The 15,573-nt window shown below is 47.6% G+C and overlaps 1 protein-coding gene across 1 annotated transcript; it reads right to left on the reverse strand.

Annotated features, from left to right (window-relative positions):
- Positions 1–1,254: 1,254 nt before the first annotated feature.
- LOC127756372 (uncharacterized) lies at positions 1,255–3,793 on the reverse strand. The gene is made up of 2 exons (XM_052281722.1): positions 2,927–3,793; positions 1,255–2,832 (listed from the first exon to the last, which is right to left on the reverse strand). Exons 1-2 carry the CDS (start codon positions 3,791–3,793, stop codon positions 1,267–1,269), a joined length of 2,433 nt encoding a protein of 810 aa, XP_052137682.1. The 3' UTR covers positions 1,255–1,266.
- Between the last annotated feature and the right edge of the window lie 11,780 nt (positions 3,794–15,573).

The following is a 15,573-nucleotide window of genomic DNA, read 5'->3' on the forward strand; positions in this document are numbered from 1 at the left end:
TTATGAAATACAGAGTAAAATAAAAAAAAGAGGGAGTAATATTTTTTTCTTGCAAATATTATCTCAATCGGGAAATACTGAAATTGAAGAACAAATAATGGGGAGGTAGCACTTCCAACTCCAACTTATTTCGATCCACTGCTCTATGTGGTTAATCTTTATAGTTTTAGCATTTAGCAAGAAAACAAATCCATTTAATTGTTGATTTGGTAGCCATATACGACAAGATTAGGCATGGCAGCTCAGAGTTGTCAACGCATTAACTTTACATCCATTTGGCACAACTATAGCAGGTCCCAGATCCACGCTGAATTTAAATCTGTACGTTAAATAGTTCATCTAAATGTTATGGACGGAATCACATATTCAGATTCATAAATTCGTGAAAGTTCATAAAATTTTTGATCTATGTCAAACATGGCCTTGTTATTGTAAATATTTTTTTTCTCTAAATAATAATATTGGCAAGAATAGCTGCAATTGATGAATTATTGGGATATTAGTAAAGTGGCTAAGAATTATTTTTTTGGTATTCAATTTACATTAGCGTATCAGTGGTCAATGGATAATGCTTAGAGCAGGTACAGTAACTGACGATAGGGGTAGGGGTTCCACATCCACGTTAGATTTTTCGGTGATGTGGAGGAGAGAGTGGGGGAGAGAGAGAACGAGCGGGCGACTACGAGATTTGTCGCCCGGCTCTACGCTCGACCCGAGGTCATGGGCCCGCATACGCACTTCGCACGCGTCCGTCGGGACGCCGCCCTCGTCTCGTCACCACGCTCATTGCCTGCCTGCGTCCGCTACCATCGTCCTCCGCCGCCGTCACTTGTGGCCACCGCCATCGTTCGCCTGCGTCGACCAACTGCCCTCGTCCGGCTCGACTGTCGTCGTCGCGTCGTCATCCTCATCCCGCTGTGGCTGCCGCCTGCCGCCGTCGCCCTCATCCCCCTGTGGCCCTCGCCGTCGCATCGTCGCTTGTATCCTCAATCGTGGCTCTCGTCCACCGCAGTCGCAGTCATCGTCGCCGCCCACGTCCGCCGCAGTTGTGGCTCCCGTCCACCCCGGTCATCGCCGTCGCCATCGCTTGCATCCTCGACCAGGGGCGAAGCCAGGAAAAATAGTCACCGGGGTCTACTAACTAATGATACTAACAATATATCTATAATTTGCAATAACTTAAGGCTATGCATAAGATGGAACAAAATTAACATGGCATATTATGATAAAATAAAGAGTGTTGCAGTAGCGGTTACCTCTTACATGTTATAAATCTTGTCTACGGTTCCTATCCTCCATCTTGTGAAAGCGAAGAACCACATCATTGATTGGAATTGATGCTAGCATTTCCGGTTCGACGAAACATATGATACAATCATTCATGAATTGATCACCAATACGATTCCGTAGAGTTGTCTTCACAATTTTCATTGCTGAAAAGCTCCTCTCCACTGATGCAGTGGCAATAGGAAGAACTAGTACTAGCTTGAGGAGCTGATACACTAAAGGAAAACCAAGATGTTTCCCTATATCCACCATCAGTTTAGCAAGCTCAGAAATACTCTTCAATTTGGCAAATCTTTCATCAGCTCGTATATTATCAATATAAAAATGGAGCTCACGATCAAGATCCCTCAACTGTGTTGAATCAAAATCATCAGGGTATGACTTAGCCAACTCTATCAAGCTCTCAACGCTAAAAGAATCAAAAGAATTCCTAGGATTAAAGGCAGCGATGTTGGTGAGCAATTCAGAATTGACCTCATTGAAACGATCATTAAACTCTGTAAGCTGCAAGTCCATAATAGAATTCAAGCAATCATATCGATAATGTTGATAGTTGGTACGGTTTGTCTTGTGTCTTGGCTTATGCCGATCAATATAGTCTTCGTCCATATCCAACTTAGGAAGTCCATGTTCTTCGCAAAACGAGTATATGGTCTCCAACAGAGAATCCCAACCATCATCTCTAATTTGCTGAAATTTTTGCTTAGTTAATTTAACCTCTACCATTGCCTCCAAGATATCTTTATCTTTCCTTTGCAATGATAGTGATAAAGAATTTGCATGCCCTAAAATAAGCAACATTAAGTGTAAGTGGAAAACAAAGTCAAAGTCTTTGAGATAGTCCATAAGACCACGAGCTTGACGCCTCTTTGCATTTGGACCTTCTTTTTCAACATATTGGAGCACTTGAATAACATCAGCAAACAAATTATTTAGGCTCTTGAGAGTTTTATAGTAAGAACCCCACCGTGTGTCACCAGCTCTTTGGAGGGACTGCTCTTGATGTAATCCAGTTCCAGTACTCAACTGTCCACTTCCTATAGCCTTTGTAACTCTCTCTTGCTGACTTTCTCGAATCATATCCTTCCTTTTGCAAGAAGCTCCAACAACAGTGAGCAACAGGGCTATCATGTCAAAAAAGTCACTAGCATCATCATTCTTTTTAGCCATTGCGACAATAACCAACTGCAATTGATGAGCAAAGCAATGGATATAATATGCCGAGCTATTCTCTCTTTGGATTAAAGCTCTTAAACCATTAAATTCACCCCTCATGTTGCTGGCTCCGTCGTAACCTTGCCCTCTTATTTGTTTTAAGCTTAATCCATACTTACCAAATATAATATCAATATTAGATTTGAGACATGAAGCTGATGTCTCCTTCACATGAACAACAGCAATAAGTCTCTCTGTTATTAATCCAAACTTGTCGACGTACCGCAAAACTACTGCCATCTGTTCCTTCCCAGACACATCAGCTGACTCATCTACCAACAAACAGAACACATCACCACCAATTTCTTCAATGATAGATTTCACTATGATCTGCATAAAAAAATTCATTAGCTTATCATGTTAAAATGGCCATGAAAGATAATATCATTTATGTAGAATTAATTAAAATACAACTTTCCCTCACCTCAGCAAAACAATTCACAATATCCTTTTGAATTTCTGAAGCCACCATTTGACAATTTGCAGGTGCATTCCTTAGAACAACCTTCTTTATTTTCTCATTCTGCTCTGCCAAAACATATACCAACTCTCTAAAATTTCCCTTGATTTTAGAATCTTTCGATTCATCATGGCCACGAAAAGCTAACCCTTGATGCAATAAGTACCTTGCAGCAGTAATTGAATTATTCAATCTAATAAGATACTCTTCTTTACTGACATTGCGCTGCTTGTTGAAGCCAGCAGCAATTGATTGGTTAGGCTTCAGCAAATTGTTACATCTTTTCACTGCAGTGTTATGAAAACTATCACATCGTTTGCCTACATGATCTCGAAGCCTTTCTGATTTGTTCCAGCCATCCCAACCATCTCTTGCAAATGCATCATTCCCACCTTGGCCCTCATTACAATCTCTGAACAAGTAGCAATATAAGCAAAAACACTTATCCACCTTCTCGCTATACTCTAGCCAATCATATGTCTTGAACCATTCAGGATTGCATCGACGTGACTGGCTTGCAATAATTTTCTGTGGATAATTAAAACCAGGTGGTGGTCTAAAAGGACCTCTAAGCAAATACTTTCGCCTTATCTCATCTTGTAGCTTTTGGCCTATGTAATCTGATATTTTCCTTCTATCCGCTGGATCATAAGGAAGCTCATCAAAATTTACTTGATTTCGTGAGATACGCGAAGTAGGATTGGTTGCTGTACAATCAGCATTTGATGTGTCAGCTCTTCTACAATTTGCTCCACCACAATTCTCATTATCACCATGACAATTCTCATTAGCACCACGAGGGGGTGTTTTTCTTTTCAAGAATCGATCCATCATAGTTTGCTTGCCTATTAAATAATTATTAAACAATAATGATCATGAACACAATTAAACAATATAGACAACAAATGCACAAGCACCCACTCTTATCAAAACCACTAATTTCTTACCATCCATTATGCTGGGAAGAAAATTTTTCTGAATATATGATTCAATATTTCAATCCTCCTCGTTCATGAAGATCACTCCATCAAGCCATGTAACACAGTAACAGAATACAGAAGTCTGAATAAATTGAAAAGTGCATATTTCAGAACCCTAAATTCCTAAGATTAGGTTTCAGAGATGAGAAACCAAGAAATTGGGATAGTCCCCACAAAAAGAAAAAATGGGATAGGGATACTTACCTGATGTCCTGATCAAACAGCAAAACCTCGCAGCTTGCCTGCTCACGCTCGCCGTCGCGGCGTTGCTGATCGCCCGATCCTCGTCTTGACGTCTTCAATCTTCACCAGTTCGCCCGTTCGCCGCCCGTCCGGCCGTCCTGCCCGCTCGTGCGTCGTGCCTCTGCCTTGCCTAGATGTGCGACTCGAGAAGATCTGAAGACGAGAAGTCGAGACTCTGTAATTACTAGAAAACGAATATACGATATCTAAACAGGGGAATTTGTGGGGACTAGTGGGAGTAGTGGGCTGCCAGCCTTGTGGGCTCAAATCCAAGCGTTTTCTCATTATGTGGGCTGGGCTGATCTAGCTTTGATATTAATTTGTTTGTTGTACCATTACTGCTAATCACAATTTGGGCTTTAACTAATTAATTCTACTGGGGTCTAATATTTTTTTGACCGGGGTCAGTGCCGGTAAAATAGAGGGGGTATAACACGTTTGTTGAAAATCGTCGGGGTCTATCGACCCCGATCCTTTGCTGTGGCGTCGCCCCTGACTTGGCGTGAGACTGTGAGAGGGATGGAGCGAGGAGGTTGGGCGAGGGGAGGCGGAGCGATCTGGGCGAGCGCCGTCATTCTCGGCTCAGGTGCGGTGGTTTCTGCTTGCGGAGGTTGAGGGGTACGTGGGATGATATGAGCCATTGGATTGGATAATTCTGGACCGTTGGATTTGATAAATGAAGTACGAAGGATGTAAACATCAGTTGGTGAATTATAGGGTAGAAAATAATAGGGTAGATTACAAGGTTTATAATCAAAATTATCGGAAACCAGATGAATTTTAAGAGTACACTGTACATATCCATTAAAGTATCGTTTCGATGAAGCTTTAAATGTTGAGTGATGCTTTATCTTTATCATTTATAAAAGTTTAAAATGTTTTTGCCTACTTTTTGTACGTTGTTCCAGTCCGATTCGATTTTTCTCCGGCTTTCCCGAGTCTGTCGCACGCACCTACACATAGCCGTCCGACTGCCGGCCAATCTACCATCACTAGCCGATCTCCTCAACGGAGCTTCCCTTCCTATTCCCTCTCACCACCAGCTCCGCCTCGCTGAGAAGAACCCATTTCTCTACTTTTCCCCTCCGTCCGCCGCCACCTTGAACCACACCAGAGCCTCCTCTCTCTCCTCAGGACCGAGCTTTTGCCGACCGCGTTCCCAACTTCTCCCTCAATTTTACTGTTTGCCGCCACATTCCCCGGATATGCAGCGAGTGGGAACACGTTCTGCCTCCGACGTCGCCGTCTCCCAGCTACAGGAGAACCGTCACCCTGCTCGCCCTCCCATCTCTCTCCTCTCGGCTCCCGGAAAGAAGAAAGAAGAACGGAAGGAGGATGGAGCAGAGAACGAGAGATAAAAAAAAATAAATACTGACAGGTGGGCCTCCGTACAGTGCACATTTTTATTTTCTCTATTTACTAGAAAAATGCCCGTGCGTTGCAACGGGTTAAAAATTATAATGATAATATACGTTTTTCATGCGTAACCATCTCAATGCAAATGTTTGTATTGATTCTTTGTTGCTAAGACAATCAGAAAATTGGAACATCTTCAATATAATGGCACAACCTCAACGATGGCAACCTTACTGATGCTTGTTTTACCTAAATAATTGGATTATTCATATGACAACATGCATATAATCTAAAATACTCTTTCAATCTCATTCTTGTAACCAATTATAGAATCAATCAAATTCTACACTACATCGCATGGTTAAATCTACACAAAATAGAGTCACTATGCACTCTTCTCTAAATAAAAACAATTAAAAATATGTTTATTTTTTAATAATATTTTCATATCATATGTTATCAAGAATACTAGCTATACTTAATAAAAATAATCTGATAATTGTATATAGAGACGTGCAGGGTCTATAATACAGGTGCCGGGGTTACGGATAAGGTATACCCTCTACCCTTGGATATACGATGTATATCGATACGGTATACCTGCGCGTATACGGGTAATTCCTGTATACGTTAAGGAAATCCATCACACGATAGGAACGGAGTCCACCAATGGAAGGAGTCCTACTCGGACAGAACTGGGTCGTTACCATATCGTGTGGGGTCCGATGTCTCCGAGTTCTACTTAGAGATCAACTGACCCGCGGTATAAACGGGATCCCCCGGGGAGGACCTAAGGCATCGAATCTTACCACCAACACAACCACCACAGCCTACGAAGTCGGAGCCTACAGGAGCCAAGTCGCCGGGTGATCTAGTCGAACCAACTCGACTACGGTCTCACCGGTATCATTGAGTTCTGTTATTCTCTTTGTAATCTGTGGTTTCCATCATATAATCCCATACCAACTGGATTAGAGCTATTACCTATTAAGGGGCCTAAACCAGTATAATCTTTGTCTTCTATTTGCTTGATGTCGTACTACGTAGATCCTCATACCAGCGTACCCCAATACCCTCTATATCCGGTCTACGGGTATCCCCCGTCGATAGTGGCGCGCTAGGTAGAGGGACTTGGTGCTCAAGGCTCTACTACTATGCCATCAAGCCTCGTCGACAACAACGTCAACCCCAGCATCAACCAAGGAGTCTCAACTTCAACAATGCTGGTGTGGACTCAAGTCGGCGAAATCGTCTTCCCAGTCTACACCACGGTGCCGATCTCGACTGGTCCGTCAATGACCGGAAGTGAGAACGTCGTGGTTACGACCTCAAACGGCTCTATGTCGAAGGATCCTCCCGTAGAAGTGGAGAGCGGAACATCGACGATGTCCGAGCCCGAGAAAGATCCTAATACGGCCAAATCTTGTCCTTCCGACGAGAATCACGAGCCGACAAGGACAACTTCCGAGGCGACAAGGTCCTGGTGTCCTATCCACAAAACCAGGAAACACACCTTGCAAGCTTGCTGGGTTTTTCTCGACGTACAAGCTGAGATCCGTGCCTGCAAAGAGCGTGGAATTCAACGTACTTCTCCAACCCGCCCTACTCAATTTCTTCATGGGCAGATTTGTGGCAGCAGCAGTTCGTCGCCAACTTTCAAGGAACATACAAGCGCCACGCGATCGAGGATGACCTACACGCGCTGACACAGAATCCAGGCGAATCATTGAGGGACTATGTTCGGTGCTTTAATCAGTGCCGAAATACGATCCCCGAGATCACTGATGCTTCTGTTATCCGCGCTTTCAAGTCTGGGGTCCGAGATCGCTATACCACCCAGGAATTGGCGACAAGACGAATCACAACTGCTCGTAAGTTACTCGAGATTGTCGATCGATACGCTCACTTAGACGACGCCTTGAGATGCAAGAGTGACAAGCCAAAGACAGGGGGAGAGAAGAAACCAGTCAAGGACATACCAGAGTCAAGCAAGAAGAAGAGCCGCAAGAATGGGAAAAGGAAAGCTCAAACAGAGGTCCTCGCAACAGAATACGCGGACCCACCCAAGCACCCAGAGCCACAAGGCGATGACACAGAGAAAATATGGTGCCCTATACGGGCAACCACGCTCTAATACCAACTGATGAGGGATGTGAGGTCCCGATCTTTCGATAGGTATTGATAAACAGTCGATTTGGGAGAAGTCACGACACAACTCGATCCGGCTTCTGAACGAACACGCTACTGACCCCGCAATCGTAGCACCACGTCTCCTCTAGTTATCAACCATGCCGAAACCCGGTTGACCTCGCCGAGAAGGCTAATCCCTGCATGCGAATCGAAGAACACAAGCAAGAACAAGATAGATTGCAACCAAATTGCATATGAATGATTAAGCACTCGAATTTGGGGTTCCACAAACCGATCTAGCGGCGAAACCGTTCTTCACAGAATAATCTAATCAAAACCCAACTCTAAACGATGAAGGCTACTGAATAAATATGATTAGGGATGTCCTAGGGTTGCCCTAGGGCGCACACTCCCTTAGGCTAAGCCCACGACACAATTACAAGTCCCAAAACCCAAATCAGATTCGGACTGGATGAGATACGTGGCTTGTTTTGCATATTCCTGGCAGCTCGGTAGGAATTTTGACGTGGGACCAAAACCATCTAAAAGTAAACTCCATAAGCTTTCCAACAAGTACTCATGGGCATCAAAATTCCTTCTAGATCAGCAGCTACGTCCGTTTGAAGTTGATGCTATCAGGAGGCCTGAATCCGAATCCAAAACGTGTAAAACTTTATCTCTTTTTTTCTATGGACCAAAAGTAACGTGGAGAGATGAAAGAAGACTTGAAGAAGGTCTTGGTTTGGTCCCCAATCAACTTCTTCAATCATCCATGCATTCCTTATGCTCGGTCTCTTTTCTTTCGCCCAAGCAAGTAACTCTGCAAATGAAAACACACAAAACTCATTGTGTAGCAACATTTGTTCAAATATATAACAAGTAAATCTAATGTATAACATATGCACCTTTAGTTGATTCATACATAAGGTAGTCTTGGTTATATCCGAGCTAGTCGTGTCCTTATTAGTTCCACTCTCCTGTGCCAACCCCGACAAGACCGTCAAGATCGGGGCATCACTAGATGAGAAATAGGAACTCGCGCTCATCACCTTCCTCCGCGACAATGCAGACGTGTTCGCTTGGCAACCGTCCAACATGCTGGGAGTCCCCAGGGAGGTGATTGAGCACAAACTCATGGTGCGACCCGATGCCAAGCCAGTGAACCAAAAACTGCAGAGATTTGCACCAGATCGGAAGCAGGCCATACGAGAAGAGCTCGACAAGCTTCTCAAAGCTGGTTTCATTCGGGAAGTTCTCCATCCAGAGTGGCTAGCTAATCCAGTTATGGTGCGCAAGGCCAACAGGAAGTGGAGGATGTGTGTAGACTTCACCGACCTCAACAAGGCGTGTTCCAAGGATCACTTCCCTCTTACTCGAATAGACCAATTGGTGGACTCAACAGCTGGTTGCGAGTTGTTAAGCTTTCTTGACGCTTACTCCGGCTACCATCAGATCAGCATGGCAAAAGAGGACGAGGAGAAGACAGCATTCATCACGCCGTTTGGTGTATTCTGCTACGTTAAGATGCCGTTTGGACTGATAACCGTAGGAAATACCTTCCAGCGCACAGTCCAAGGGGCACTTAACAACCAACTTGGGAACAATGTCGAGGCTTACGTCGACGACATTGTTGTCAAGACTAAGACAAGCGACTCAATGATCGACGACCTTCGGGAAACGTTCGACAACCTCTTACGATATCGTCTCATGCTCAACCCAGAGAAGTGCATGTTCGGAGTACTGTCGGGCAAGCTACTCGGATTCCTCGTCTCTGGAAGAGGGATCGAAGCAAATCCCGAGAAGATCAAGGCAATCGAGAACATGAAGTCACCCACAAGACTCAAGGAAGTCTTGAAGCTAACTGGATGTATGGTGGCATTGAGCAGATTTGTTGCTAGGATGGGAGAGCGAGGATAACCCTTCTTCGCTCTGCTGAAGAAATAAGACAAATTCGTGTGGACACAGGAAGCCGAAGAGGCGTTCATCGCACTCAAGCGCTACTTGTCAAATCCCCCTGTATTTGTTGCTCCTCAACCTAATGAAGAATTATTCCTCTACATTGTCGCCACACCATATTTTGTGAGTACCGTCATCATTGTTGAGAGAGAAGGTGCAAAAACCGGTTTATTACGTCAGCGAAGCTCTCCACGACGCAAACACAAGATACCCACAAATCCAAAAGCTGCTTTATGCAGTAATCATGACATCAAGAAAGCTACGCCACTACTTCCAAGCCCACAAAGTCACAGTTGTTTCCTCCTTCTCTCTCGGGGAAGTCGTAAGAAACAAAGACGTTGTCGGTCGCATCGCGAAATGGGTAGTCGAGCTAAGCTAGTTTGATGTCCACTTTGTGCCACGAACAACCATCAAGTCCCAGGTCCTCGCCGATTTCGTAGCTGACTGGACCATGCCTGACAACAGACCAGAAAATCAGACCGATAACGAGACATGGACAATGGCGTTTGACGTAGCACTCAATAGCCAAGGAGCAGGGGCAGGGTTCATCTTGACATCACCTGCAGGGGATCAGTTCAAGCATGCAATCCACCTCAACTTCAGGGCGACCAACAACACAGCCGAGTACAAAGGACTACTTGTCAGAATAAGAGCAGCGACCGCTCTGGGTGCCAAGCGACTAATCATGAAAGGAGATTCAGAACTAGTTGCAAACCAGGTGCACAAAGACTACAAGTGCTCTAGCCCCAAGTTATCCAAGTACCTCGTAGAAGTCAGGAAGCTGGAGAAAAGGTTTGATGGGATCGAGGTCCGACACGTATATTGCAAGGACAACATCTAACCAGACGACCTAGCACGGCGTGCGTCCAGACGAGAGCCACTCGAATCTAGCACCTTTCTTGACACCCTGACAAAGCCATCGGTTGAAGAATCAAACGACGCAGATAGCACGGTTGTCCCCGACATCGGCTCGGGGGCTACAGAGGCAGAACGCGCCGTTGCCGACATCGAGACCATAGACGACTGGTGGACCTCACTCATCAAGTTCCTGAGTAGTGACGAGTTGCCCGAGGACGATGCAGAAATCGAGAAAATAACCCGGCAAGCCAAGATCTACTGTATGATCGGCAACGATCTATACAAGAAGGCGCCAAATGGAGTACTTCTCAAATGCATCTCGTCCGACAATGGCAAACATCTCCTACTCGACATACATGAAGGGATCTGCAGGTTACACACCGCCGGTCGGACATTAGTCGGAAAGGCCTTTCGACAAGGGTTTTTCTGGCCGACCACGCTCAAAGACGCTTGCGACATGGTTCAGCGGTGTGAAGCCTGTCAATTCCACTGCAAGCACACAAGGCTACCAGCGCAAGCGCTCCAGATTATCCCTCTTACTTGGCCATTCTCGTGCTGGGGGCTCGACATACTCGGACCATTCCCACGAGGACAAGGCGGCTATAGGTACCTATTCGTGGCGATCGACAAGTTCACCAAATGGATTGAAGCGACACCCACGGGGGAAATCAAGGCCGACAACACCATTAAGTTTATCAAAGGGATATTCTGCATATATGGATTGCCACACCATATCATAACAGATAACGGCTCCCAGTTCATCAGTGCCGACTTCCAGGATTACTGCATCGGATTGGGAGTCAAGATCTGCTTTGCCTCGGTTTCTCACCCTCAGAGCAATGGACAGGTCGAGAGGGCAAATGGCATAGTACTAAAAGGGATCAAGACCCGTGTCTACGACAGACTCATGTCACATGACAAGAAGTGGGTTGACCCCTCTGTCCTATGGACCGTGCGCACCACACCGACAACGTCCAACAAGGAGACACCCTTCTTCCTCGTGTATGGCTCAGAAGCCATGCTCCCCACGGAGCTACGACATCAGAGCACACGAGTGCAGAAGCACTCCGACGAGGATCAGGAGGAGCAGCGAAGCGACGATGTGAATCTACTTGAGGAACATCGAGAAAGAAGTGACGTCAGAGCGGCCAGCTACCAGCAGGCCCTTCGCCGATACCACGAGAAGCGCATCAGAGCACGCATACTTTCGATCGGCGATTATGTCCTCCGACGGGTTCAGAACCAAGCAGGGCGCAACAAGCTCGCACCCAAGTGGGAAGGACCCTACACGATCACGCAAGTCTTACGGCCGGGTGCATTCAAGATTGCAGATGGCGATGGTCGCGAGTTAGCAAATTCTTGAAACATTGATCAATTACGTAAATTTTATGTATAAATCAATGGCATCCATATTTGTAAGACATCTCACGATTTCAATAAAGTTGATTTCAAGTGAAAATTACGGTCAAAGTGTTTCTTCCCGGCGATCCCTTACCACGACGACACCTAGCGTTGAAACCTATTCTCATGTCCCTTTACGCCGTCTTGACAAGGCCTCTAAGGAACCTAAGGGAACTTCGGCTGGGGACGCCCAGAGTGGATAAGGCCTTGTCGGATCATGTAGAGACAAACAACCATGTAAGATTTGGTCATGTAAAAGTTCTTGCCGTGCGTATTAACCAAGCCGTGTAAACGGAAATTGAGTTTTCCTACTTCACGGCTGGGGGCTAGGATCAGTGCTTGTTCAACTAAGGCAGGTCAAGGGTCCAAGAGCCTTATCATCCGAGAACGATTCTCCGACGACAAGGCTGGGGGCTAGGGAGAGTGTATGACTCAAGTGACTGATCGAAGTCGCGAAATGAGAAGACACTCGCACACAGCACATCCAGAGTAAGAAAACTTAGTTAGATAGACTTCTTTTCTATTTCACAAGTACTTCTTACAACTCATAATTGCTCCAAAATATATTACATGTCTCCTTGAGATAATTTTTACAGGATACAAAGACTACCAGGACGGCCAACGCCAATCCATGGACTGAAAAACCTTCTCGGCGAGCGGCGCCATCGACTTCGCCAGATTATCTATCTCTGCGGGAGTCCTCCGAGAACACGAGAACCCTTCGTGGAGGAACTCGAGACGCAGTTGCGGGCGATGATCTCGGATACAGGCCAGCACAAGCCCTCCGGCGTAGCGGCTCGATCGACGACACTCCTGCTTCAGGGCTCCGTCGATACGCTTGCCGATCCCTTCGAGCTGTGTGCAGGCCCCATTCAATCATGAGATGTATCCGGTCGCCGACTCCTCGGGATTCCCACGAGGTGCTAAGAGCTCCCTACAGACTCCAGCCATCGCTGTGCAGCAGCTCCTGAGGTACGAGTTGAACCACACCTCGCGACCTCGGAGGGCTTCCACGGCTTGGTCTTTCTTCACTTCCACCATAGTCTTCTCGAGCTCGGCCACCTCGAACTTCGTCCTCCAATATTGGATTCGACGATCTCGGTCGGCCAACGCGCTCTTGAGGTCTGCTCAATACAGAAATGACTAAGTCAAGTCGTTCTTCTCTCTCGAAAACACGGCAAATTAAGTCAATCCGAATAAAAGAGTAAAGGAGGTGAAGACCAAAGTACCAACCTAAGGGAGTCATTGCCATGTCCGCCCCAACGGACAGGCCCTCACCGACATCATCATGCGGCACGTATGGCTCAAGCGCAAGTGCCGGGATGACCACCGGCGTCTCAGGCTGCCCGCACTGCTGGACATCCTCGACGTCGACATCTCTACAATGACAACAAGGTACCCGGAATCACATGCTAAGAAAACAAAGGAAAACGACTGCATACATAAAGACGGTCCGGGCCCACAGAAGTTTTCACAGCATGTTGATTAAGGAGTACAAGGGAAACAGAATCCTACTCTTCAAAAAGGGGGAGAACAGACTCCCCCAAGTCACCGACTTCCTCCATCACGCCCTTGCGCGCGTCATTGGCGGCCCCCTGATCCAGGACCCTCTTGAGATCGAGGTTAGGGCACGCCAGCTTCACGCATGCGAGGACGTGGCACGCCCCGGTGTAGATCCCGTTAGACGTCTCCTCGCCGATCCTGGCCGCATGCTTGGAGGGGATCTCCCCCATCGCCGCAACCAGCTCCGCGAGCAAGGACGTCAGTGAGAACTCGTCAGGGGTCGCCGGGATGGTGGTCATGACGCCGCAGTCCCCGGCGAGCTGGTGTAGGCCGGTGTAAGACAACCGCAACGAGCCGCGGATTTCCGACAAGTTGTTCTCGAGCTCCGACATCCGGCGCTCGAGCCCTTGTCGCTGCCTTTCGTTTCATGCCACCAACTCCCTCATCTTCAGGAGGTCCTCGCGAGCCTCCGCCAGATCGTGCACCAGCTGCTCGGCGCGTTGGTTCGCCGATGACGCCGCCACCCTGGCTTCCTCAATCTCGCGGCCCACGCCGCAAGCACCAGCCTGGAGGATGCGCTCCATCTCGGCTTGGAGCTCCCCCAGGTGAGGGCATCAACAGGCGGGCCCCGTGCGGGCACAAGGCCGCCAGCGGGCCCACTCGGCGTCGCCTCCCGATCCCTAGTCGCGACCACGACATATGTCGAGACTGCCACTGGGGACACGCTGGAGGCCGCACCGGACCCGTCTTGCGCCGCCTTCGCCCGCGCCGCCCTGTGAAGGATGTCCGCGATTTCATGAAGTCAGGCGACCAAGGTTTGGTGATTGAAAGGACCTCAAAATCATCTACTTACTTTGTGCCAAGCGTCACCAGCCTTTGCCGTCCCTGAGGCGGGGGAGACGCGTCCGAGGCCTAAGTATGACAAGCATGGTGTGAGGTCAAGATCTTCCGACTACGCATTAAAGAACAAGAGAGGCTTACCGATGGGTTAGGCGCCTTCCGGCGGGTCCCGAGTATGGAGGAGAATTTCCTCCCCTTCTTCGGGATGTTGCCGCCACTCGTCGTGGTAGCAGCAGCGATGTCGGACGCCTCTTTGGCGACGCCCTCTTTCAGCGACGCCACCGCCTGATGGTCCGTAAGCGGCCTGATGACGTCCGTCAGAGGGAGAGCCTGCATACATGAAGTCACAACGTGATCCTAGGAAGACAGAGATAAAGGAGACATCGAGTACACTCACATTGATCACAGCCTCGCGTTCGGCCACCCCCTTCTCGCAAAGGGGGACGGGGACGTTGCTCGCCGTCGTGGGACCGCTGATCATCACTTGACCGACGCGACGCTCCACAGTGTCGCTGTCCAGACCTATAGATCGAGAGCGAGAACTCGATAAGTCAGGAGAAACATATACACTTGGAATAACATCCGAAATACAAGAAAAATACCCCGAGGAGAAACCCGGGTCATGTCCTCCGGCCCAGAGTAGTCAAAGGCTAGGTGGGCACGGGCCTGGAGCGGTTGGATCCGCCTACAATGAAGTCGGCAGCGACTTCGTACCCCGACAACCCCTGTACTCGGAGGTCATCGATAATGTCAATGAAAGACTGGAGGGAGGGGTCAGGGTGGGTTTGGCGGACCACTCTGCAATCATGTCAGGTTGTTCCTCAGGGACAACAAGGACAGGATACGAGTTTTCTATCTGAAGATAGAACCATATCGCTCGCCATTTGCTGCGAGAAGAGGGGCACTGGAAGGGGATGTAGCGCGACTTCAGGCCATCCCGAAGTCGGAATCCGACACATCCAGATACCCTGTTGGATTCCATCCAGTGCAACTCGTAGTAAAAACGGAAGAGATCAAGGAATGGCTCTACCCTAATGTAGGCATCGCAAAGATAAGAAAAGATACTAAGGAATGCGATGGAACTAGGGTTCAGATGAAGCAAGGAAAGGCCATAGAAGTTCAAGACGAGAAGAAGAAATTCGGAAGGCGGAGGAAGAAAACCACAAGAAATGTAATCTTCAACCACAACCATACGGCCCAAGATGGGTTCGGGTTCAGTACCTCCTATCTCTCTCTACATGGTCCCGTGACCAGGGAGGGTGCCGTCGTCCTGTAACTTCTTCATCTTTAGGGACGCGGTGGTGGAGGTGGACTTGTCGAGATCCATCGCCGTCGGAAGATCAC

This window comes from Oryza glaberrima, chromosome 12 (assembly GCF_000147395.1).
Source record: "Oryza glaberrima chromosome 12, OglaRS2, whole genome shotgun sequence".
In the NCBI taxonomy this organism is placed as follows: Eukaryota; Viridiplantae; Streptophyta; class Magnoliopsida; order Poales; family Poaceae; genus Oryza; species Oryza glaberrima.

What these genes read in the sequence shown, in the direction of transcription:
- LOC127756372 (XM_052281722.1), bottom strand. Translation starts at nt 3,793, where the DNA reads ATGGATCGATTCTTGAAAAGAAAAACACCCCCTCGTGGTGCTAATGAG. An exon ending in TTGTGAATTGTTTTGCTGAG is followed by an intron (nt 2,833 to 2,926) that starts GTGAGGGAAAGT and finishes TTTTTTATGCAG; the next exon opens with ATCATAGTGAAATCTATCAT.